This window comes from Merops nubicus, unplaced genomic scaffold (assembly GCF_000691845.1).
Source record: "Merops nubicus isolate BGI_N331 unplaced genomic scaffold, ASM69184v1 scaffold8522, whole genome shotgun sequence".
Lineage (NCBI taxonomy): Eukaryota > Metazoa > Chordata > Aves > Coraciiformes > Meropidae > Merops > Merops nubicus.
The window spans coordinates 3,708-30,883 of record NW_008595570.1 but is presented as its reverse complement, the minus strand read 5'-3'; the positions used below and the strand labels follow the sequence as shown (position 1 = coordinate 30,883).

The 27,176-nt window shown below is 36.3% G+C and overlaps 1 protein-coding gene across 1 annotated transcript in view; it reads right to left on the bottom strand.

Moving 5' to 3' along the window:
• The window catches only part of ATP8A1 (ATPase, aminophospholipid transporter (APLT), class I, type 8A, member 1), a 60,466-nt gene extending 36,047 nt beyond the window's left edge, over nt 1-24,419 (bottom strand). The window contains exons 1-9 of the mRNA XM_008936087.1: nt 24,173-24,419; nt 19,719-19,833; nt 17,716-17,815; nt 15,113-15,211; nt 12,062-12,107; nt 7,891-7,931; nt 4,271-4,344; nt 2,326-2,395; nt 1,575-1,702 (exon numbers count right to left, since the gene is read on the bottom strand). Coding sequence (XP_008934335.1) covers nt 1,575-1,702; nt 2,326-2,395; nt 4,271-4,344; nt 7,891-7,931; nt 12,062-12,107; nt 15,113-15,211; nt 17,716-17,815; nt 19,719-19,833; nt 24,173-24,419 — 920 coding nt within the window. The remainder of the gene's footprint in view (nt 1-1,574; nt 1,703-2,325; nt 2,396-4,270; nt 4,345-7,890; nt 7,932-12,061; nt 12,108-15,112; nt 15,212-17,715; nt 17,816-19,718; nt 19,834-24,172) is intronic.
• Nucleotides 24,420-27,176: the final 2,757 nt, after the last annotated feature.

Sequence of the window (27,176 nt, the reverse complement as noted above, 5' to 3'; positions counted from 1 at the left end):
GAACCTTTGTTTTTTTTTTGTTGCTCTCCAATGAGGAGAAAAAGACTGTAAAGGTCAACTGGAAACATTTATGGCACTCCAATGATTCACCTAAATGTAAAGAAGAGGGAGATACATTTTCAGTATCTTCCCTTGCTTTTGCAAAAATGTTAATATGGCAGCGGATAAAATGGAAATCACAACTGCTGGATTTACATAACCGGGTAGGAGGGTTTTAAAAGATCTGGATAAACAAATAAAAGTTAAATGAATCTGTGCTACCTCTAATATGAGCAGAAAGAACTCATTCCTGATTTTTCAGGTTGGAAATTAAGTCCAGCATCCAAAAAGAGTTACTTACCTGCAATTCTTTTTCACTGAAGGTAAATATTATATTAGAGCCACACTTTTGGAACTATCCTACTGCACCAGAACTGTATTCAAAACATTCTAAAACTGAATTTCTCAAACGACAAATCTCTTCACCAGCAGATGGCGAGCTCCTATACATTCTTGAGACATAATGGCCATCAGCACATTAAATGTTTCCTTTTTTAAATATAAAAATATGTTTTTCTCTCTAGCCAGGGAGGAAGGATGAATGTGTGGATCTATTATAACTATTACCTTCAGAGAAGAATTACAGGTAAATGTTTTTCTCTTCTTAATGACAAGTACAGTGGAATTTTAATAGATCCATACTCTTACAACTGAAAACTCCCAGAATGCATCTGTAAGAAATCAGTAAATAAAGAATGGGATATAAAAAAAAAGTATTTAATAATTAGTTAGTACTACACTTATCAGCCTAAAAACACAAACATGAGTAGTATTATATATGAAGAAATAAATGCCTACCAAATGAAAAAGAAACCCTGTAAATCTTTGGGAATGAAGGACTCAATTCTGGATCTAGTAATTAATTTTATACTCCTAATATATCACAGTTCAAGCCCATAGAAAACTCCAAATATCAGTATTTGGTAAGCACTTAAGTATTTTAAGAATTTTTGAAGCAGTTTTACAAGTGTCTATGTTGCAATTGCACTAAGACTGCCTATTTTTACAGAAACATACCTGCAGTAAACTAAGGTATTAAATGTATTAAGTGTCTTTCAGCTACCAAATTAAAAAAATTTGAAGTGTATAGTGATAAACTCAGTTCCACTCCAAAGTGAGAGAAACAGGAAACAACAATTAAAAAAAAAAAAAAAAAAGACAAGAAACTACTTCTGTTCAGTTTCTATAATAGAAACTTAGCAGGGAAGGAGTGAGATACTTACGAAGTGAGTTATGAGGTACATATTCCGGAGCTAGTACAATTTGATTATCACTCCCTTCTATCATTAATAGCTACTGCTTTATGAGGGTCAACTAGTATAAAAACCTCAAGCTCTAGACATTAGAAGTATGGTTTTACCCCTCAAGTTTTTTTAAGAATAAATTCTAATAAAAAATACATTGGAAAATATTTTTACCTCTTCTTTTTGCAGAATAAAGACTTTACTATTCACATTTTAACTTGTATAGTTGAACAACATACAGCTGTCTACTGTTAGACTGAATTTAATGAGATGATCTTCAGATTTACATACCCATGCCCATCCAGTCTGATGTTTCCAACAAAGTCATAGAGATGTCGGTTTGGGCTTTCACATTCGATTCTGCCTGAAAGTCTCATCAAGCTTTCTATGTCCTTTATTTCTGATGTTAGCGGCAAACCCTGTAAATAAATTTGTCATGATGTTAAAAATCACCTTCCAATATATAAATCTACTTGTCCAATTATCTGGCACAAAACCAGAAAAACAGTATTCCTATGTGAACAAAATGGGGCTGCTATGCTTCGCTGTCGCACTGCTGGATGCTACAGACAGTGAAAAGAGTCACCTTGTTACCTTAAAGCATCATGATGAAGACAGGGTCATAACCCATCATGTAACTCAGCAAGTATATCCCTGTGTAGAGACAGTGCACTCAAAAACTGCTATACCCTACCTGCCCCACAAGGACAACACTGGCACTATCTGTTTCTTTCTGGAGGGCTTGTCCCTCATCTATTCTTTAAAAACAAGAGCAATACTCAACTACAACTCTTTCCACCTATCTCCCCAAACAAAAATGGTCAGACAAAGTGCAATGTATGGCTTAGGAGTAACCATTTGTTCCCTTCTGCTTATTTAATAGAACAAAAACTTCTGTGATGTCAATGACCTGCAGCTTTTTATTCAAACCATTAAAATTTCAGTCTTCTAAAATGGCCATTAATCTCATAAAATATGATTTTATAAGTAATAACAGATTAAAATAATTATTAGCAATATTCTAAAAAAATTAAATTCATACCTGTCTTATTTTTAAGTTTGTCTCACCATCTAAGTTAGATGTTTCAATGTAGCACATAGCTTGTGGTTCACTGTTAAGAAAAAAAAAATCCTTAATTTTAAATTATAAAGTCAAAATCCATAAAGTTTCTGTAACCTTTTAATAGCTCTTTATGCAACCAGGTTTTTTTAATCAATTCTTCCAGAACTAAAATAATTTACAGCCAAATCTGTCAAACCAACAGTACTTTACATTTTCAGAAAAGTTTGCCAAAACCTACCTACCTTAGATAAAAATTTGCTAAAAATACTTACATAGTAAGTTTTCTGTGGTCTTACATGAGTTTAAGATACAGGCACAAATGTAGTGCATTTGTAGTGCCTACTACTGTAGACAGCAGTAGTTTAGATATGGAAATTTTCTTGTAAAAGGTTCTTTTATAAAATAAAGTCTAAACCATGGATAACATAATACAGTTTTTGAAATATATCTATCCTCTTTATGCCATTTTAGAAGTTTTTTTTTTTATAAAAAGTTTTAAGTTTATGTAGAACATTACTAGACTATTTAATTGACATATACTGATAAAAGGCTTACTGCATTTATCTTCTTTCAATATACTTTTTTAATGTATAACAGTATTTCATAAAATACCTTCATGTTTTAATACAGCGCAACCATAGTAGAAGTGTTAACTAGGAAAATAGATACAGAAGGACAAAGTTACTTTTCTGCAAGTAGATAGTAAACAAGAACAGGTCTAACAGGTCAGGATTTCTGAATTTTACTCATCTCCCATTTTCTGGACATGCAGAAAGAACATATATTACTTATATCTAAAATGAAAAGAAGTTTTGATCCTGTAAACGACCAGAGGAGTCATAAAAAATGCCTTACAACTTAAAAGAATAAATGTTTACTCTCTACACTACTTCAGAGCTTCTAGTATTTTCCTTCTTTCTAAATTGAAATTGAAGCAGTAAATGGTTTTTTTTTTAAATTTGCTTTCATAATGCAACAGTGGCTGCTGGTAAGCCACTTAGTTTTAAAATGCTGAATTGATAAAGTTGTATAGGTTACTCTAACATTTTTGTAAAGCAAAAGCATTAAAATGTGATAATTATTTATCATGAATTCCTTTCAGATCAGCATTTTCGGCTTGGCAAACTTTTCTAAAACTGTAAGTAACTTCTGTTTAGGTTGTTTGGATGGAATCACCTGCATAAAACATTATTACAATTCTAGCATTTTTATTAGTTAATAGTAAAAAGAAACAAACAGTATTTTTGTGAAGCACTCTTAAAGCAGACTAAGGCAGCAAAGATGTTTCAAGTGAGACACATGCTTAGCTGTAATTACTATAGCAGACGGCAGTGACCTCCAGAGTAAATAAATTGGTTAGATCAAGGTGGGCCCATTGATTTGTTAGTGAAAACCAAAGTGTGGCAGCAGCGCAGACAATGGCGTGAAGCTGATGTGTCTAAGGAACATGCATTTTGTCACAGTACACAAGAACAGTGCTGCTTCTGCCACTGCATGCAGCAGAGATTGTGCAACATCCAACTTTGTGCAGAGGGTCCTCTACCAGTCCTACCAACGCTACACTATATTCTTTGCTGAAAAGAGTGAGTTAGGATAAACACATATATTCTTCTTAATTTGCTCTAAAGCAATAAACATATTTATACTGGTGTTTTACCGTGTGTTTATTCACTAACAACTTGTCTGAGACAATTTCACAAGGACAGTGTAAAATCAGAGGACTGAAACAAATTTTCATTTCTTGCAGTGTCATTATGTATTTACACTTCAGTTATCGACCGAACCCTTTCTAGTTTTATACACGTCTGAGTTTTGGCAAAGAAAGGTGAACAGCAAAGCAAACATTATCAGCATGGCAGTGTTCTTCACATGTGGTATACGAGGACCCACGTACACGTATCCTGTGCAACTAGTTTATTCTAACCTTGATGACAGACTGATGAGATCAGCTGGGAGATGTTCCCCATTGGTGACTTTCACTACTTCCCCTACTGCCACCTACATATCCCAGTTTGAAAATTATTAGAACAGAAAAATAGGTAACAGGGGAAAAAAAAACAAAAAACCAAACCAACCAAACAAACAAACAAAAAAAACCCAAAAACAAATGGACAAAGACAAAAAGACAGAGTTGAAATTATTATACAAACAATACATGTTAATTAAAACGTCTGATGACAACTTTTTCAAAATCTATTTTAATCAGGTCAGGAAGAAAAAAGCTGCAATATTTCCATTTTTACTCAAGTAGACTGTTTCACTGTAAGGCACTGATTTTAGGCTGCAGAACACAGATATTGTACAGTATAAATAAAAAGCTGTTATGCTTATTCCTTATTTGACAAAGTTTCTAGCCAATCCATACGTTAATTAAAAAAATAAAAGCCACAACAAAAGATTTTCCAATAACTTTTCTGAACAGTCAGGTGAAAAGACACACTGAAAAGGATTTTGTTTCGTTTCAGCTTTGCAAACTTCAATTTACACTGAACTATCAAGAATCAAAAGGAATTAAATCTCAGAGGTTTGTATCCTTCCACTGTAAGAGATTATAGTTTCCTAAAATAATTAAGATCCTCTTATTCTCCAGAAACTGCTATTGCTGGCAGAAAGAACCAAGTATTATTAATCTGAATTAAATCCAGGCCTACAGGCTTGCACTGCTATTGAAACCTAAAATGTAACTGGGGGTGAATAAGCACCTGTAAAGAAAAGTTGATCAGACTGTCTTCCTGGAGAACGCATGGCCATGTGGAGATGAGAGGTGGAGAAAGACAACACGTGCTGGCGTGCAGGCAGAATTAGAGCTAATGTAGTAGCACAGGGCTCTCTCCTGGAAGGAGGGCTGCAAAAGGACTCTGGTAATGTAACTAAGAAGGAAGCTTTAGCTGGAAGAAATGCCTGAAGAGGGCCCAGAAAAGCAATCAGAGTCCCCTCTGCAAGCTGGATCCTAGAAGAAAACCTGACAGGAAAATTCAAGGTGAGTAATGGTCACAGTTAGGACAGTGTGTTCTGGCAAGGGCCATAAAGTGATGTTAAATGAAGAGGTAACAGTCCTGAGAAGTCCAGTAGCAGTGAACTATTACTTCAATTTATCAACACATCACGTACGTTTCCTTCGGGGTGGACAAGGCTTGGGAAAAAGGCTTTACACACAATTTTTATTTCTCTGTCTGTAAACTACAGCTGGAGAATCAAGTGTCCTTCAAATCCAAAAGGGCAAAACAGTGAAGACAGCTAGGCAAAGACTCAAATTTAGGAGATTACTCAGGAAGATTATAAAAAAGCTGCTCGGAGAGGATGTAATCTGTTTTGCTTGCAAAACACTGGGGTTAGCACAGCAGAAGCCATTATCAGGCCAACAGAACAACTGTTCCTGCTGCATGGTGTATCACCTATGAAGACTTTGATGGAGAAGCACCAATAAAATTTATAAATGCTTCTCAAAGTGCAGAAGTAAAACATTTATAGAGGACACTCCATAAAAAAACATCTGAAGTTATGACAAACTGCAGACAGACTGTGGAGAAAATTCACAGTATTACCTGGTAACTTCTTTACAATTTATAACTTAAGTGTTTTCGAAACAGCTACACTTAATTTTGAGATATAATGGAAGATGGAATAAAAAATTGTACTAGTCTACACCACAGTCTGTCTGTGCAAGATTCTTATCTTATTAATTGTATGCATGAATGCATTCATTAACTTCAGTGGGATCATAGAGGGTTTACACCTAATCCGTAATCATACACATTACAATAATGCTTCCACTTGTGCCAAAAAAAAAGACGGAAATTGCACTGTAAACATACAGTAATAAAATACAACTGGTCATATTTAAATAATATTAATTTAAAAAAACCCACAACTACCTTAGAATATGTTGTCTTGACCTGATCAAATAGATGTTGAAAAATGTGCATCTTCCACATAGTATGTGGATTTCTTAAATAAAACTGTCCAAGGAAATGATGATAAACAACCTGTGATTGTCCACCAAAATGAGACAAGCATTACATGCTATAAATTAAGTATTGACTTCAGTGCTGAAATTGTTCATTATATATATATATATAAAAGGGAATAAAGTGGATGTTCAGCCTAAAGACAGTGCTAAGTTGATGGTTCACATCTCACTTTTTTTTTTTTCCTGATTCAACCATCAAACTGCAGACTATATCCTCTAAAAAACTGTAATACATCAATTTTAATTTATTTATAGGATACAATTTGTTAGGTACATCTCAAAAAGCCAGACTGGTTAAATATGGCAGCTGATGTCTAATTTTTAGACAGAGAATCAGCCTTTTTTTGTATTATACCCAAAATAATACACTAAGATTTTTTTAGGAGTTAATTGAATGCCAATACAATTTTAAAACTGTAATTGTCACAGTTTAAAGGAGCACTGCCTGAAATGATAAATTCCTGAATGAACAAAAGATAACACTTCAGAACAGCAGGATTTTTGTTTATTCCTTATTTCCTTGGAGCAATCACAACTAAATAAATAAATAAATGCAGGGTAGAGAAACCAGCCTCTACACTATAAGCATCAGTGGGCATCTCTACCTTGATGAGAGCAGTACAGTGTCAGCAGGTATATACTCTTTGCCTTTTATTATAACTATATCTCCAACATCTACCTGAAAGAAAACTGGGAATTGGTTAATGGTCTCAAACAAAATATGTTATCCCTTTGATTTAAGCACAGTAAATATTTACCTGCTGAATTTACTAGAAAGACTGTTAGAAACTCATACACTTGGAAAAACCTGTAGGTGTTAGGTACTCAAAGGTCACTGCAATTCTTTGGAAATTTACTCTTATTGGCCTAGTCCTGACTTCCTTTATGGAGTGTTTTACTTCTCCTAGTTATTGCAAAACATTTTATTGGAAGACTGAAGTTGAGATGAAGAAATTAATCTCCCCTAAAGATCACAGTTCTATTGCATCATGCTATATATACCTCATCCTTTATTGTCCAAAGGTATAAACCAAACACATCTAGACCTTATCTCCAAATTACTATGGGTCAGATTTCACTCCAGCTTTCAGGTATGGGACTAATGGACTAGACAGACAGCATAGCATTTAGTCTTTGAAAGTTAGCCTTAACAGTCCCTTATTGATTACTGCATAAAGGTCTTTAAAGTTCTTATGATTTAATCCAAAGAAGTTCAGCAAACACAAAGTAACTTGTTTCTAGAAAGAAGTTTCTGCCTTGGCACACCAAATAATACCAAGGAACTGCCTACATTTGCCATATGTGAATACTCCAGAGTCAATCATTTTATCCGTTACTTTTCATTGAACTTAAAGCCCATCATTTAACGGCAGTCTTGCCTGATTCATGCCAGCAAAACTGACTTGAGTTAAAAGTACATTTTAAAAGACAGGTATTAACAAACAAAAAATAAAATACAGAAGATTATACATTTCCCATCACAACAGTTAATTCTTAGCAATCACAATTATTTGGGGAAAAAGTAAATATTAAATCTGCACGATGCTCTAAAATTCACCAACATAAACACACACCTTTTCCCAGTGGACAATCTCCCATGCACCATTTCGTAGTACTGAAAAAAAAGAAGAAAAACTTTTCCAGTTGTACAATCTAACTGCAGTATACAAATGTGTCAGATTCCCTATGAAAAGCTGTATATACATAGCTTATTTACACAATATTTTACAGTATACTTTGCTTCTGTACATTCAGATCAAGCATTTTAATTATGCAGCACATATTCTGTGTAACAGTTCTTGTATCAAAGAATCTTACTCCAGTCAATCAGAACATTTTACAGGGTTTGAGAATCAATTATATCTGATGTAAATTGTATGATAATCTGGTGTTTTCTAAAATAAATGAGGAATTGGAAGAAAAAGTTCAGAAGTCCAAAAGTTATTAAATTTGTGGCGAGGGGGATCAATTCAAGAATTTTGTCTTAGTTCAAGTATTGATGAGGTACATGCAGAAAAGATGAATTAAAAGTCACCAACAGGCTTCTTAAGATTCAGCTGTTCTTACTGTTATTGGCATGTCAGAGAACTTCAGAATCATTGCAGTCATCTCCTCCCTAAATATATTGGAAATCTCAAAAAAATCAAACCATGCCACTTAGTGTAAGATTTAGTACAGATTTTCCCTGGCAGTAGTAATTAATATTGCAAGCATGCTCCACTATTCTAGTTTTAAGTATTGCCATGACACAAACCCCATGCCTTGTTTGCTAGTTAATTGCCAAGACTGTGTTTTAGACAATAATAAAGGCAATTTTTTTTTTACTAGCACCAGTTACAAAGATATTCAAGATTGATGTGCTAAAAGAGAATGAAATTTAAAAAAAAATAAAAAAAAATAAAATATTGCCACGTATCAATACTCAAATAACTCCAAGAGATTGTTCTCTTTCACTGTGTCTTCCAGCTTTCAAACTGTCAGGACTCTCATCCAAGTACCTGAACAGGATCAAATCCTTATGCAAGCATGTGTGGATTTCAGAAAAGTGGACCAAAATCTGGCAATACATATGGCTTTTACACTTAAGACACTGTGGTTCAATCGAGACTGACCCTCTTCTTGTATGTCTCGATGTTGTCACCTAACCTGCTTAAAAAACCTTTAGGACGAGATAAATTGTCTTACTCTTCCTTTCCCACATTTATTAGTGCTGATATGCTCAGGGCAACAATAAAAGAAGCAGTCCCCCTTTCAGACAGCAAGTAAGATATTTTAATGACTGCCTCACCAATCAGTTGATCATTTATTATTATTTCCCTTCATGGGCAAACTACAGATCCAGAGTGAAGACTGTCTATAGTACTTTCCTAAGGAACCCAAGACATTCTGTAGATCAGTGCCACCAACTACCCACTTCCATCCCCTTGTGTTAGCAGTGCTGCTTGCAGGGCTATGGTATCAAGCAGATTAGAGAACCGATAAGCATTAAAAATACACCTTGGACCAAACCAGATGACTACATTTCAGAAACAGCTATAGTAGAATGACAGTGGAGTTGGGCACGTCTGAAATCTAAATAAGCTGCCAGAGGTGCCCAGGGGCTTCTTAAGAAGCGGTGGCTGCAGAAGCCCGCGCACCACTGAAACACACCCTCAGGCTGTTCCAGGTGCAGCCGAGCTGACCCGAGGCACTGCCGCTGCCCAGGGCAGGTCCTCTTCTGCCCCCAACCCGTGCAAAGGTGCGTGCCCTCACTGCTTAACCTATGCTGGCTCTGGTGTTCCTTGGACCTTTTGATCAGCCAGTTTAACAAAGTAAATGGAAAGAAACTGCCAGCTTCTAGTTTAGCCGTTTCAATCAGCTCACAAACAGGAGTCAGAATCATGAAAACATGCTGGCACACCTGAAATCTCAAGAATATTCTAACCCTAGCTTGATCCAATATGCTTTTAAGCACAGTTAACATACACTGACATTTAACTAAATCCATTTTCTTATGAGAACAAAAATAGAGGTGGTGTAGCTATGCACCTTTTATATAATGGGCAGAGAACTTTGTGCCATGAAGTCTTCTGCAGCCTGGCTTTCACATTTGTATCTCCCATTTTTCAGCTGTCTCTAACAACTAACTTTCAAAAGCATGCTCCATCTTGTCCTACAAAAAAATACTTCACCATTTTGTAGAAAAGCACATTTCATCATGTTAGGGTGTCTGACTGTGCCCTGCTGTATATATATATATGCAACCTGAGGTAATATAAACCATCTCTAATGCAGCTTAATAAATCAAATTGCTCTGCAAAAGGTTTTTTATAGTAATGGAAATTTAGAACGTTAATTATTTAAGGTTAACTGAGATACAGATGGTCTTTAAGGAATAGAGAGATGAAGGGAAACCCATATACAGAATCTACACATGCAAAAGTAATTTCATTAACAATTTTTTATGTTTAAAAGACAACCAAAGGTGGAGCTGCATATATAATGTACTATGCACATTACTACTTTTCAGGGCTACAGAACTGCTGAGTACATGAAAAAGCAAGAGAGTACCATACCAATTAGCTTTTTTATTAGTGCTTTGACATAGACTATATTGACAGTACATTTAACTATTGCTTGGACAGTACACTAGGATCAATGTATTTAAGTGAATCCTGTATTAGCTTAAGAAACCTGTTTCTCAGGGCTAGCAGTATTTTATATAACCTCATTACACCTTCATTTTCCAAGACACTCTTTTGCATGCATGGAACACTCAAGAATTTTAGAATTTAGAGGTTCTTTGGAATCCCTCCACAGAGCCTAATGAGGTTAAGCAAGAGGAAAAGGCAGGAAAGACAGTAAAACAAGTCCTTTATTGTCCTTTATTAATTTAAAACTTTGTATGCTCTGAACAAAAAAATCCAACCCAAACTGAAACGGCATTTCAAGATTCATTGCCACCTAAAACTGTTGGTTGCTATCTCAAATGCTAGAAATGCTTGATGAAAAAAGTTTGGATGCCTACATTAAGCTTTCCTTTGTTTTTTACATATAGATAAGAGCTTATCTGTTTCTCCAGGCCTGTTCTCTGGAGATTTCTATTCCCAAGTGCTTTCAAGTCAGTACATTTATTTCCCTGCCCTAGTCTCTCTGTACCTCCTAATTGAGCTACATGCTCCACAGTTTCACAAATTATCCCTCTTCCCATCCCGTATAAACTTTGTAGTAAACTTTAAGATATATGTACAATATAGTTAGGCTTTGAAAGTTATGTTTAAAAGAGACATTTCCAGTGGTCAGTTGTGCTAAACAATTCTGATTATATGTAATAAATTACTACATCCCCCCCTAAAAAATTAAGGTAAGATTCCATGCAAGGTTCTCCTCTTCGTGGTATTTTTCATAATTTCTGCAATCATATTCATATGACATTCATTTCCTCTCTTCTTTATACAAATAGGATCACCTCTTGATAAAGAGTCTTACCTCAGAACAGGTAACATGAAAAGTTAAAGAGAACAAAAGCAGAAACTTAAACTTGAACCTCCTACTTGACAGGCATGTTTAGTACATATTAGCTACCAACACCTTCACTTCCTGAGCTAAAATAATCCTCAATTTAATACTTTTTCTTTTCTTAACACCTTCTAAAAAAAATAAAATCACATTCTAAAGTTTTGGTTTAGCTACACTGTCTGAATACCTTATTATCTGCAACTGAAACCATTAAATTGATTTCATACTAAAAAAGCCCAACCAAAAAAATACCCAAACCAAACAAAAGCTAAATACTCCATTCACCTTTATCCACAGCTTTGAAGCAGCACTGAAAGTTCTGTTTTGTGACTCTTCCCTTCCAATTCTAGAGTTTTCAAAAATCTAATTTATCAAGATTTGCTGGTTGAATAAGATTATGATTTGTGTACTCAGAAATGCACAGACACTTCATCATAATCCAGGCCCACTAAATATAGTGGTGATTATTATCTTTCAACAGCTACAGCATCACCTCATAAAGAAACACAGGGAAAGACACTTGGGAACCTTAAAAACTTTGTCTAGAACATATTGGATTTTGTGGGGCTAATGTGATTGCAAATTGTTATTTCAACTGCTTTGATTCCAAATTTTGAAGTAACCTGCTTAAGCAATTTCTCACCTGATCATCTGTCAGCAGTTCAGATTACATTACTAATATTTGTAAAAGAAAAAAATCCACCCCCACACCAAACAGCAATTAATAGGCTGCAAAAAATTTCCTACCTTGAGTCTGTTTCTTGTTCACCGCATTATCAGCTTTATGCCTTTTCTAAATTAAAAATGCACAATGGTTAATGACTTCTGTTGACATGATAAAGTTTTCACATTGAAGATAACAGCATTCATTACTCCCTCCCACTCACCAATTCGATAAACCCATTTAAAAAAAAAAAAAAAAAAAGCCAACCTTTTAAACAGGACTACGGATTACTTGCATAGTTTGATCATCGGGAAAGTCACCTCCAGTTCCAGGCTAATTCTCTTGTACTAAAATGTCCTCTCATGTGGGCAATCAGTACTTAAACAAGTTCCTCATATAAGGAAGCAGTCTATCTCTCTACCACAACTTTGCCTTTTCCTGCAACTTGGAAATGCTTCTGCCAGAGCAGAGATCATGAAGCCATTCTTCATAAAAAAAGAGTCTTGTACTGATCTGAAGTCAAGCAACCACTATGTAACCATATGACTTTACCCCAGACATCAGCAACAGAAAAAACAAGACAGACTGACAAATAAAAATCAACACCACCATCCCCAAACAGTCCACAACGTCTCCGTTTTAATATAGCTGACAAATCTAGGTATGATCCCACTCAGCTACAAAATGCTTAGGAGAATAGGAGCTTAAAGACAGTATTTAAAAGTAATGAATTTAGCTCTTCCTGAGCAGGAACATGAGTTGGAAAATTAATTTACATAGAATTAACTGGTTTAGGTAAGCTTTATGAAAACAGCTAGAGAATTCATGCCTTTGAAATACAAATACAATCAGAAGCAATCTTATAAATTGAAAGAAACAATGTCAAGGTACATAAGAGATGTATTTCTTATAAAATGCTGGTATGACTTGCAGCTAATTGCTCTTAAAAGGTCACTTTACCACTTTGCAAAGACCAAGGTTTGTTTTTGTGTTTTGTTTTTCTTTTTTTTTTTTAATTAGATTTTTACAGATTACAGCAGCTTCTCCCTTCAAAAAGATGGCTGATTTGACTGATAAATAACCTTTGATCAACTGGAAGGCAACGTGACCATAAGCATGTATTTATTTGCCCACAAGGAGAATCTCCTCCAGCTTGAAAGGTAATAATGCCAGTTGCCTTCTGAGTTATGCTGGGTCAAAATCATTGGAAAAAGCTGATAATCCAGTATTGCATGTCAAAAACTGCTAGGACTTCTGAAGCATATATGGAAAACACATGCTGTTCATGAATAACGCCTCCTGCTAACATCTCTTGCTTCTTGGGATTTCACTCCAGAAAAGGAAGCATTCGGTTCTTGAGCTGAAAGTATCATTGTGATAAGTATATTTATTTATAGATAAGGTTCCCATCCACAAGCTTATTAATCTTGATTTAATATTAGATGAAGATATCAGATATCTTCAGGGATGGCTATCTCACTGTGAAGAAACTAAGACATAATGGAAATAAAAGGTTAAGGGAAAACACACTGAATGATTTTTACTATGCCTCAAGTGGTCAGCTTTCGCAGGAAAAAACCTTTTTTTTTTCCAGCTGTCAAAGTCCACCAAATATTCCTGCACAATATAACCAGCAGGCAACATCAAATTTCATATCTGTTTTACTACAAAAACAAAGGAAACTATTTTGTTTGGACTACGGTCCACAGAACTCAGCTGTGTGCAAATAAGAAATTCATGACTTTACCATCAGCTGTGTATGTAAACACATATCTCTACACATATATACAGCTTTTAAATTAGCAGCTAAGTTCTCCCAATCAGCTCCTCCATCTCACTCAGTTTCAACTAAATACAGCCGGAATTAACTCCATGCTGAGGCAGTGTAAACTTAAAATACTGCTCTTGTTTGTGTTCTTTGCCTTTAGTTACCTGTACAGCATTTGGTGATAAGAACTTTATCTATATGATAAGAACATATATCTAGCTGATATACGCAAAAATCCTAAATCTGTTCCCCATCTTCCCTACCCTCCCCCCAAACTGCATACTTTAGTTGCAAAAAACAAATGGCAGAAACACATGACATAAAATAAAAGCAAGAAGATGAGATAATTTTAAAAAGGACACTCTGTACAGTAGCAGTACCCTGACTTTTATATTTGCCTAGACACTGACAGATGGTGTAAGTCTGTAAGCATTTACAGCAGAATAGTTAAAAATATCTGAAAGAACATGAATTGATTTTGTTTATGTAACGAGAAAGCAAAAAAGGCATTTAAGGAGAAGCTGACTATTGGGCAGCAAATACTAGAAATGCAAAATAGAACAAAAACATTTAAAGGAAACATGATTGTCTCTTGCAAGACCCCTCAACTCTGTGGCCCAGCAGACTCACACAACCCGGGGGACAATACTACTTGCCTACCATCCCTTCACCGAGGTAAACTGAGGGGAAGATTGAGTTGCCTGCATCAACAGGAAAAGCAGCATCTGCCCAGCCAACCTCATTTCAGAGCTCTGCAGCTCACCACTCTTCCTCCCAATCTGCAGATTGCAGCTCTGCTCAAACACAGTAAATGGGATGCTCCCAGAAAGCCTAAAGATAAGTGTGCAGAGAAAGACTATACTACCTGCAACTCTTAAAAAAAAAAAAATCTCAATAAAATAGCCCACAATGTTAAAAAAAAACCAGCCAGGAACACTAGTTCCTGGTTTTGAAATAGATTCCACCTGAGATTAGTTCAGTAGCTTACAATCTTCTTTTAGCAGAATGCTTGTCTGAGAAAAGTAGCAGTATTCTGGATTTGACTGGGTTTTGTGGAGTCTTTGGTTCCAGTTCACACTTGAAAAATATGCTTGCACTTCATTAATGACAAGTGCTCAACTAGAAACAATCTGTATAATAACACACAAGTCACTGTTTTACCATGTTATTGTCACTTGTACATAAACACACTTTCAAATTGTAAGACCACATCCTAAAGATTTAATATTCTGAAGAAAGTACCTTTAAAAGCTTTCTGACACATCCAGAAGGCAAGAATTGTTTGGCATAAAAAAAGTGCTGAATAATTCTAATACAAATGAAAAACTTCAAAGCTATTTACAAAATATTGCTATTAAATACTTACAATATCCTCTATTATTTCTTTCACTGCAGCTACAGCTAAAATGAACAAGAGAGGGACCAATGTTGTATAACGGCCTGTTGGTGACACATTTGGTATTTGCTATTAAAGAAAAAGAAAAAGAGAAAAAAATGTTTGCATTGCTGGTTAAAACATATCTTTAATACAAGAAAGAGTACTTTCTGTGCAAATATAAACAAGAGAACTGGATTAACTTTTTAGACATGGTGTAGATTATTTCCAAATTAGAGTTATTGTCCTCAATTCAAAAGAAACAGATACAATAAAATAACACTTTATTTAAACAGTACAGTATTCAGTGTAGTTACTTTCAGAAGTTTTAGTGTCTGGAGAATATTCACCTTCCTTTTCAGTGTTTCAAATGAAATTAAAATACATATTTATAAAATATATTAATTTTTTCAGTACAGATTTTTGTTAGAGCATACACAAGTCCAAGGTATTTTAAATTCCTTACAGTTTTACTGTCTTAAGAGATTTTTTTCTATCATACTAGTGATAAAATTAATTGTCCATTAATTAATGGACAAATTTCAATTAGCTGCTTTCTGCCAGGCTATTGCAAGAATCCAATCTGCTAAGCAGGTATGAGCACACATGATGCAAGTGAATGTGTATAAAGTAAATGCTGAGAAGATGCAGCTACATGTGTTATGCATGAATAATTACCCATAATTATCTTTACATTGATTAGAGTTGTTAATGGGAACACTGATAGATAAGAGGACTGTTGCCCTAACAGACTTACAACAGGCAATGCAGCCCATGACTACAATGAGATATTTGCAAGAAAAGAGTACACTAATAAGTGGTGCCTCAATGTGCTTAGGAGACATCCTCAATTTATCATAAAATGTTCTGAAAAACAGCCAGTGTTATTTTTGAATTATATACATTTCCGTTTGCTACCACCACATTGTGCATCTGAAAGAAATCAAGATGTTATATGTACATATGCTATGTTTCTTGGAATAAGACCAATATAGATCTATTTTGTGGGTTACTCTAGACCACATTTTTCAAGCAATTATGTGGAACCCAGGCAGAAAGTTACTTTTGGGCAATTGCCAACTTTTTGGCTACAAGGGAACTTCTCCAGAAATCCTGCCCTTTCATTATACACTACATGTATGCTCATACTGCCCCATTCCAATTACATATAATCTTCCAGGCAAAATATGAAAGCCTGTAACTTGGTTCCATTAAGCCATATTTCTTAGTCCTGCCACTGTGGTCTCATGGATAGACCAACAGGAGATGGTGGAATTGTCTTCACATTCCAGCTCCTCTACCCCAAACATCTACCTGCCAGCCTCTCACCCAGTCACACCAAGCCTCAAACGACTTCTGAAACCTGACACTGTGTCACTGGCTTGATGGGCACAGTGGCACCACAAGAATTGCTGCTGGACCACTGGATTAGCCTGAGATGTCAGATGAGGTCAAAAGATTGTTTATTTAGAAGCCACAGGTTGGCAGGCAGACAACCTAATAAAACTCTGAACTTCAGTATTTTTACTCCCAGAAAACAGCTACTTGTGCAGATATATCCTAAGAAACTGCTCCAAGCATTTGTAGTGGAAACAAAGAAACCTTATTAAATCCAGAGGAATCAATTTCCACTTGCTGAAACATCTGAAGTGAGGGAGGAAAAAGTACACGTAGTAGTATATGTGCCATTATATTAGTAATTTTTGTTTGGTATGTCAATTCCTAACACAATGATGTCTACAACAGACAAATCAAAACATTTTAAAACATGCACTAGAAATTATGCAGAAAACATGTTTCTGTCACATATAATTAATCAAACGAGAATACAGAACGAGCAATTTTCATTCATCATCAGCTACTGCGTTCACAAACAGGATACAAAACACAACGATCTGCTTTATCAGCCTGAATTACTGCAAAATTAAAATATCCTGATGTCTGCAAAATGCTACATACTCCAAAAAGTTTCAGTAACCTGGATAGCCCTTTACAAATATACTGAATGAAGCTACAGTGGTGGTATAGAGAAGACTATGTGCTTTCTTCCTAACCAGCACAGTTAACCACCTGGGATATGGGAAACAGCTGCTACAGGATTTGACTCCTCTGCTGTTTTATTTCATCTACGCTCAGCTTTAATCCTTATCAGCTACACTCCAAGAATAAATCATCACTTCTCAGATGCAGTTCCTATCCCTCAAAACAGACGACAGGATTGAAGTTCATAAAGTTCAGGTTTGTAGGCAGCACCATCCATTATAAGAAATGCCAACCACATTTTCTGTCTATGCCAGATATTTTTTAACAGTATCTTCCTGTCACAACAGTCTTTTCCACTTGACAGTACTTCAGCTGTACTTAACCTGTTTTACAGAAAAATCAGCATGTGTTGGGTGACCTCTAATGAGTAAAATAACCCCCACAAAACCAAACATTTATGAAAGGTACATTCATAAAACTCAGCTATTCTGTGAGGCTAACAAGCTCAGAAAGAATGGTACACCAACTTCAGCATCTCTGCAAAACACTGTCTATGGTATAAATGTTCTCTTAACAAGTTTCAAATATTAGAATTTTATTGTTGATCTTACCTGAAGTAATGCGATAAAAAGAAAAAATGCATTAGCAGCTCTTCTGAACTGGGAATAAAGGAACCTTGGCAGGAATGTGATTATGTTGTACTTTGCAGTGCTGAAAGAGACAGAAACATGTGCTACTATTATATTACAAAAAAAAATAAATCTTCAACTGTATTGCCTCCCTCTCCGTTACACAAGCTTTCAGACAAAATGGAACCTTTTGTGATTTCTATACTAGGAAACAGATTTGTTTTGGCTAAACTGAAAGACTTCTACAGAGACATTCACAGAATCACTACAGTTGGAAAGGACCTCTAGGATCCTCTGGGATCTAGTCTTGCAGGCAAGCCACAGAAACTGTCACGATCTTCCATTCTGAGGCAAGAGATTCTCTTTTCACCTCTGCTGTGGAAAGCCATCAAGCCCTGATGCCACTGAGTTAAAGGCAAAAAATAGAAGAGAACGTGGTAGTCAGGTGACTGCCCCACTGCAGAGGGAGCAGGTAAGGGAGGCCCAAGCCCTGCAGCTCTTGGGACAAGAGCAGCAGCCTACCTCACAAGCCATGGCATGCACTGGGCACAACGGCTCTAGCTCAGACAAAACTCTTGGGGAAAGAGGAGTAATGAGCACAGTGAGGAGGAGGAGGGTGCTACATCAGGACTGAGGAGATTCTGCACTGGGTATGAGTTTGCACAATTCATTGAAAATAATCCAGCAAAAGGATCAACTGAATTTAAATAAAGATTAAAATTATAAAATTCTATTAAAAGATAAAAAAAAATCCATACCTTCACTGAACAGAAATTTTATTGGTTTTGTTTGTTTGTTTGTTTGTTTTGTTTTGTTTTTTTCTAAAAAAGACAATTATTGCATAGTAAGTGTAGTTTTGCTAGGCTGGAAGAACAGAGTAGTTTATCTGGTGTAATTATCTCTGCTAAGCCGTTATCACAAAATGTTTCAACTCCCAACTCTTTGTCAGCCTCACACTTGTTTAAGAGGAAAGTGCTACCATCTAATGTCCTAAAAAAGTACCAGCTAAAATAATCATACCAATGACTTGCAGTTAGAATACTCTAAGTATTCCAACTAAAGTACTTATTTATTTTAACGCCTTTTGAAGTTAGCAATACTTAATTTAACTTTGCATACACCAATCAATTTAAAGGTGGAATGAATATATCCTCCAAAAAGCTCAGCACTGTGAAGAAACAAAGGGAAAGATAGAAAACTTATGTACACAAAAAAAAACCATTATGAAGTATCTCAAGTAATGAAAAAAAACTCATCATGTTATTCTCAGAGTGTATAAAAATTCTGTATATTATCACAGGTATCTTCAGAAAAACATACCTACTAGGGACTGGACTATCTTTGCTATTCATTTACTTTGAACTTTAACAACAGAAATGAGGATGCTTTCAGATCTGAATATACATTATTTATGAGTACTCAGTGTACTACTTAAAAAATCAGTAAAAACCCAATAACATCCCTCTCCCCTCCCCCCTGTAAATCACAATCAGATTTCTAAAGGCATATCTCAAAATGCAAAACTAATTTCAAGGGCAACCACAGCATCTTATGGCTGGTTGACCGAAAGAGACAAAATTTCCAAAGCACAATGCCATGTTCAAGAGAAGTACATCAACACTGGCATCCAGCTACCACAAACATATTCAAAAAAGAAAGATGAACTGAACTTCAACTGAACTGAAAGCTGAAGAATAAATCTATATTCCCAGGGTATGCTGTGGTGGAGCAGTAAAGGCAACCCTTTCCCCATTCAGACCTTTCCCATCCCACTCTTAAATGTTTAGCAGGTCAGGTCTGTAAATGAAACAGCTCCCTTCTTCTTCTTGGTCTGCTTCATTCCCCTCTCCACAGTGTCTGAGACTGTAACTAGTGGTTAGAGGAAATGGCAGAACTGCAATAAACAGTGTCTTCCCTTCATTTTTGCTACGCAACATGCAACATTCTGAAATTCAATATATATTAACAAAAACACAAGTTACTACCTGACATGATTATTGCAAAATTTTGTTAGTTGGGGCTGGTTGATGAATATAGTTCTCAGTTCCTCTTGATCAGCTAGAGAAGTTTTTTCTGAAACATCATCTGTCTTCTCATAACCTGTAAAAACATTGCATGATTTGCCACGTAAATAAATTTATACATACAAGACTCAATGAACTTAATGATAAAGAGACATCTACTATGAATGTGAACTCAATGCATGTGCATTTCTCACAATATCAAGAAATATTTATTTAAAAACAAGAGTTTCAGCCTTTTAAATATTTTTAATTGGCTAAGAGGGTAGAAGGTATATAGTCAATATACTTTGTAAATATGAGAATGAATAATAACTGTAAAATCTGCTGAGTTCATGAGAAGACTAAAACAGCTTGTACCACTTCATGGCAATACAAACTATGGCCTGTTGATACATTGGAATCCAAGACAGGATACAAAACCAAACCAAATAAACAAATAATCTAATTTCTCTATCTCTCCCAGTTGAGTGAGCTTGAGTTTAAAACTTGGAAAATTTTAGAAATTATTTCCAGTACTGAGGTAAATACTGGGGGAAAAAAAAAAGACATCAAGTGAAGTATATGAACACTAACACAAGGTAAAAATAAGGTAAAAATATACCAGGGATACCAATAACTCTGGGCAACATGTAATGAAAAATGTAGTTACCTGTCAAGTAAGCTTTACAAATGCTGAAGAACTCTCTATTTTACCAAGATCATTCAGCAGATCAGTTTCAAGTTTTGCATGTAAAATTTAACATTGGTCATTGCTGAATTTACAGGGACATTTACTATAACTTTTATACAATTCATTTCATACTACTTAATCTATTTTCCTGCATTATATCTGCTCAAGAGACACATAACACACTTTCCCCTTTGTGCTCCTTTTAAGCCACTGTTACACACATGCACATTCTCTATGGTACTGTACCAGTTAGAATTTTGCAAAAGAACACATATATCAGTATGTTCCTTTCAAAACCTTCATGAAATTGTAACTATTAATCTCAATAGTAGAAAGACAGTCTACCAAGAGGATATCTGAACAATGAAATCAAATACAAAAATTACATGTCTAGTATAGCTACCTTAAATCAAAACTGTCTACTTGTTTGCACAAATCACCTGTTCTGAGCAATACTCATAAAAAATTCAGTCACAATTAAAACTAAGCAAACACAGAAAACTAATATAAACTACCCTACAGTGAGATCAATTATATTCTTCCAGTCCTCAAGAACCTCCCCACACCACCACCTTTCAGAAGATAACCAAGAATGGCCTAGCAGTTAGACCTGCCAGCTGCCTCTGCACTCATGAATGCATTTGATTAGATCCAATGGACTCCTGTACTCCTAGTTCAGCTGCTCCCTAACCTGGTCCTCCTCCACTGAGGCAAGTCTTTCTTGCTTCAGACTTTCCCACTAGTATCAGAAACCTATGGTTCCTGAAGGCTGACCTTGTCAGTAGAGACCAAAGTGGAGAAGGCTCTAAGTACTGCCTGCTCTTCTGCCTCATTTGCCTACAGGCTCCCTGCCCCATTCAGCAGTGGGCCCATATTTTCCACAGTCATTTTCTTCCTGCTGTTACACCTGAAGGAGAACAAGAAGTGCTTCTAGAAGTCCTTCATCAGATTAATCCCCAGGTTGGGTTTGGTTTGCTAATCCCGTCTCTCCATACTCCTTTCCAGTCACCTGTACTCACTTAGAGCTCCTTTAAGTTCCCTTTTTACATTTGAGTTTTGCCAGGGACACCTTGTTCACCCATGCAGCTCCACTGCCCCCTTCACTTGATTTCCTTCTCATTGAGATGGAGCAATCTTGAGTGGGGAGGATGTGATCCTTGGAAAGAAAGACCACTGAAAATTTGTTGCTTAATGGGATACTATTCCTTCACCTCCTACAAGTTTTCTGCATGACACTAGCCAGAGAAGTTACTTAACTTGAAATGATATTATTAGACTTACATTCTCAGCACCTGCCTCCACCAGTCAGTGAAAGTTGAGCTTTGTGTATGTTCTCCCACAAGCTCTGTGGCATCCTGTATCAACCTGCATTGTAACTCTCACCTGTAAAAGCAGATGCCAGTGTATTGCTATCTCTCAGGGCTTTTCACTAATGTAATGGGTGAGGGATTGACAAAACAATGATGACCAACAGGCCTAAGCAGTCACAAGTGTCCAGCAACAGGACAAGGGGAAGTGGTTTTAAATTGAGGGAGAGCAGGTTTATACTGGGTCTTAGGAAGTTCTTCAGTACAAGGGTGGTGAGACTCTGGAACAGACTGCCTAGAGAGGTTGCAGATGACCCCTCCCTGGAGGTGTTCAAGGCCAGCTTGATGAGGCCTTGAGCAACCTAGTCTGGTTGTGAGGCATCCCTGCCCATGGCAGGATGGTTGGATTAGATGATCTCCTGGGTCCCTCCCAACCTAAGCCATTCTACGATTCTGTCCAGGCTGCAGCTGATAAAATAAACACAGGTATGGTATAAATTGATCACCAAAAAGTTTTAAAACAATAACAATAATCTATGCATGCAGAGCTGCTTGTTAAATAAGCACTGCTCTTTGTATGCCAAGTAAAGTGCTCAGCAAAGTACTTAGAAAGAAAGGCACTTAGCAAAAAAAAAAAAAAAAAGTTAGAATGCACCTGCATTCATCATAAGGTATATATAAATGTCAAGGATAATTAAAGCTGTACATGAAAACGTAAAGCTTTTTTCTAGCATACTCTATAAATCCTTACAAATAGGCTATGTAAAATCCAAGTCACCCTCCAGTTCAGTGCCTCTTACCTGTTCTTAATCTCTTACCTATTATATCCAGAACATGTACTTCAGACAGTACTTTGCAAGGTCACACACTGTGCAAAGACTGAGCAGAAACTTGCAATTTCATGCTGTTTCCCATTCAGACTTCACAGATTGCATTACCACACAGGAAATCCCAACTGCTACGCTCACCCACTACAATATCTTTATTTCCTTCCTTCCAAGCCCCACAATGAAAGGCACACAACCAACAGACTTCTATTCAAAGTTCAGTATGCATCACAAGAAAACCTTTCAGAGGAAGGGCAGCCAGCCTAACAGACGGGGGCCCCCTGAACAAGTGTTCCTACAACACTCCTTGACTCAAGAAACCACATGGGCACACATGGCAGACCGAAACATGTCGCTTCCTGTCCTTGTCACTACTTCTCCTTGGAGTTACAACCATGACAGATTTGGCCATGCATGACCTCCAGCCATATCCCCACAAACACGTATCCCTACAACACAACTGGATTTAAGCACATTTTCAAGATGACTAGGTTTCCAGCCAAGCAGTAGGTTCACATCCAATCACATATTTATAGCTGACGGAGCCCAAATCCATCACGTGGCAAGCGCACCTTCATTCCCTGTATAGGACAGGGAATTATTTACTTTCCAATTGCTCAATGAAGGAGCAACATGAAATACAGCTCCTGTCAGAGCACCTGGATGAAAAATTTGGAAACTATCAAGTCATAATACCCACCTAACCTGACTACATTCAGGAAACAAGGAAAGAGTTTGAGTATCTGTGGAACATACTACTTCAATTTTAAAGCATTCATTTTAAAACTTATGCCAATAGAAGACTTGAATACTGACAGTGATAGAGTTAAAGCAAATGTTAGAAGGCATTAAACACTATATATTACCTGTTTGTGAAAAAGACTGCCAAACTACAGACATTTGTTTTCATATATCAGTATTAGGGGATTTATTTGTTCTCGTTTAATCAAAATGACAGCAAAAAGGTGCTGAGGGGCTTCATAAACCTTCACTGCCTCACTTCCTATGACCTTGAATTCAATTTTTCCAATTTTGACTTAAAAAGCAATCTTAGGAGTTAAGTTCTGAGCCTCACATGCAGCCCTCTATACTCTGCAGCTTCAATAAAACCAGCTCTCCTGGCCCAGGTGCATTGTACTACCCTGAAAATTTTAAAGGTAATATATGTCCCATCAGCTCTCTGCCTACTTCACTTCAAGAATACAGACTAAATTAATAGACAATGTTTAGTATCAAGGAGATACAAGTTTTCTTTCATGTTTATGTTTGTCTATTTTGTGTTCATGTTTGTCTGTATGTGTAGATACATAATATCTAAAAGCTTATACATTACCAAAGTTATTATTTTGTCTGAAATGGTAGATATGCTTAATTTAAATGACTAAAATGTTTTCCAAGCAATAAGAGACATAAGATGTTCTTAGAAATGCTCTGCTTTCATATGAGATGATCAGTGAGAATGTTACCAAAAAATGAAAAGAGAGGCATGAGATTCTAATTCAGCATTTGATACAGAGCTTCTACAACCTACCCTCTCACAATGCCATTTCTTTAAATATCCATATACCACCCTTTGCAACAATACCATTACATCTGGAGTGCATTCCCTACCCGAGAACCTCAGTCCAGAGCCAGCACAGCTGAGTCTCAGCTCCTCTGCAGTTATGGATGTCTCCTGGTTAGCTAACAGATGCCCAATACCTGGCCAGAAACTGGGTACACTCTTCTTGCCAGGGAGCTGCTGATTTTCAGAACTGCCCGAGGTCAAAGAGAACTCTTTGCTGCACAGCTGCAAGTCAAGCCAAAGCTCTGGCACCGCTTCTGGACTCTCAGCATGCCAAATGTCTTCAAGGGACATTGCACCACCTTGGCCTGCGTGCTGGGCAGACCTACCCTACAACAGTGTATTTTGTTCTGGTTTTAAAGTCTATACATCACGGATTGTCAGTGAAATTTTCCACTAATTTTTCAGATACAGGACTGTTCCTCCATAGGCATCACTTTGAGTGTGACTGGCGTTTCCCCACATGACACATTCTCTAGAAATGCAACTAAAAATCATCTATCACATTCCCAGGCTTTGTTTGTACTCTGCATCTTCCGAAAACTATCATAAAGCATTTCCAATTTCTGCTGTGTTTCACCCACGCTTACCTAGCATAAACAGATTAAATCATCAAAAGTTTTAATTATATTCATTCTTTCAAATACAACCTGCAACAAAATCTTCAATTTGTTTTATTTAGATTAAGTGAGTAAAGAATGTGACAACTGGTTGGGACTCAAATGGCCCGAAATAATGTCAGAAACTAAAATTTAAAAAGGATAAGTTTTTCAACACGGAAGGATTTTAAACACTGGTAGTTTATAAGTTCATTTGAAATGTCTACCAATCTACAGCCAAGAAGATATATATCAAGTCTGCAGATTTGTCCTACTATTACAATCCCTTACACAATCTGGCATCTTAAAGAAGTGACATCTAAGACACATATCATTTCAAATATTCACTTTCAAATATGAAGGAGGACATCTTTCTAATTACACTCTCAAACTTGAGTCTAACTGCATTACATCAGCCCCCGACTTTCAAGAGCTACCCTTCTAGCTGCAACCTCTTTTCACTTGTACCCTGCGATAGGACAAGGAGCAATGGTCCCAAGCTGGAGCACAGGAAGTTCCACCTCAACATGAAGAAGTTCTTTACTGTAAGGGTTACAGAGCACTGGAACAGGCTCCCCAGGGAGGTTGTGCATTCTCCTTCCTTGGAGACTTTTAAGACCTATCCAGATGTGTTCCTGTGTGACCTGCCCTAGGTCGGATGGTCCTGCTCTGGCAGGGGGGTTGGACTCGATGGTCTCCAGAGGTCCCTTCCAACCCCTAACATTCTGTGATTCTACAAAATTCTTAAAAACAAAACCATAAGCTAGAGCTTACCTGCTGGTTAACCTAAGAAAACGTCTCACATACCAGTGCAGCAGGTCTACATGAAAGTCCACCACTTTGCAAAAAAGAAGCTAGAGTACTATATTTCTTCCTCCAGAAAAGTAAGGATCCACTGGCATCAAACCAATGAACTGAGCCTATTAAATAAGCAGAGGCCGTCCTATCATAAAAATATTGCCTACAAGTAAACCCAGGAACAATAAAAGCATTCTCAAACTTTGGAAGGGAAATTTTGCCAGATCATCTCTTGGTGAAAGCAGCTATATTTTTTATGAAGGTGTGTTTGAAAAGATGCATTTAACACACAGCAAAAATTAAAACAGTTGGTTGCCCTTCTGTAATCCATTAGAAGGTTCCAAGACAACAGAAGAATGCTGACTTAAACATTCAGAAAGCTGAAAATGAAAAAAAAAAAAAAAATCTGAAATACAGGATCTAGACAGGAAAGGTAAAAAAACCCACAACACATACACAGACAATAGCAAAGCATCAGCTGTTACAAAATTTGATTACAAAAACAGTGTGAAGAATGAGAGCAAGACCTTAAGATGAAGCAATCATTCTACTCTCATTCAAAAGAAAAAAAAGTATGGTTATTGCTGTGTTATTGGTACTAAATTGATGTCCATCTAAGTTACTTCTTGTTTGTTCATCACACTAGGCTACCAGGAAAGCTTAGGTCTTAAATGATAAAGTAGCATCACTCATTTTGGCCTGAAGGCCACAACTTAAAATCACAACAAATTCTGAAGTATCTATTAGTAATAATTCTGAAGAGTAAAAAGCAATTATCACATTTCAGAAAGGGACTGTGATGCTGTACTAGTAACACTTGCTATTCAGAAAACATCCTAAGATTTTTCTTCCTCAGCTGTGGCTTGCAATGTTGCTGATATTTAATCAGAGCTGAACTGAGACTTAACCACAGGTGAATAATCAAATAGAATCTATGACATACATTCTTACATGGCCCCACTGTGAGAAAAACATGTAACTTTTAGATTGTAGGTCAGCACTTTAAAAAGAATAAGAAGAAATGCCAATACATCATACTACCCTAGCAATTTATTATGCAGAAATGGCAAGTTTAAAAACTAATTTCCTCTTAGTAGTTAGAATCACACTTTCTGGTAATATATTTGGATTATTTTAATACTTTATGTCATTACAGGATCAAAATCAATAACAATGTGCTCCAATATCAAAGGAAGGCAACCATTACCCAAATCAAAAAGTTAAATTACAAAGCTGCTGCATAAACTAGAATGACTGTACACAGTATTTTGTTCTGCTAATCTGAAAATTATTTGCCAGTGGAACACAGAATATGTAAATCACTGATTAGTAAGCAGAAACCACTACAAATTTCATTCAAAGTCAAAAACCACCACAAATTTCAATTCAAAGTCACCCAAGAAATAACTAAGGTTTAGGTTCAGGATTTCCTTTACTCTATTAAAAATTAAAGAATGGAAGTAAATCATATGCAAAACTGGGAAAAGGCAACAAAAAATTGGAAACAGAATTGCTATGCATTCTGAGACTATGGAGACTGGGTAGTTGCTTGTACCAGTTTAGAACTTGTATCTGAAAAAAAAAAAAAAATCATAGCAAAATGTGTATTTGGCATAGAATACATTTTCAGTTTTGCCAGCAAAAGTAACCTCTT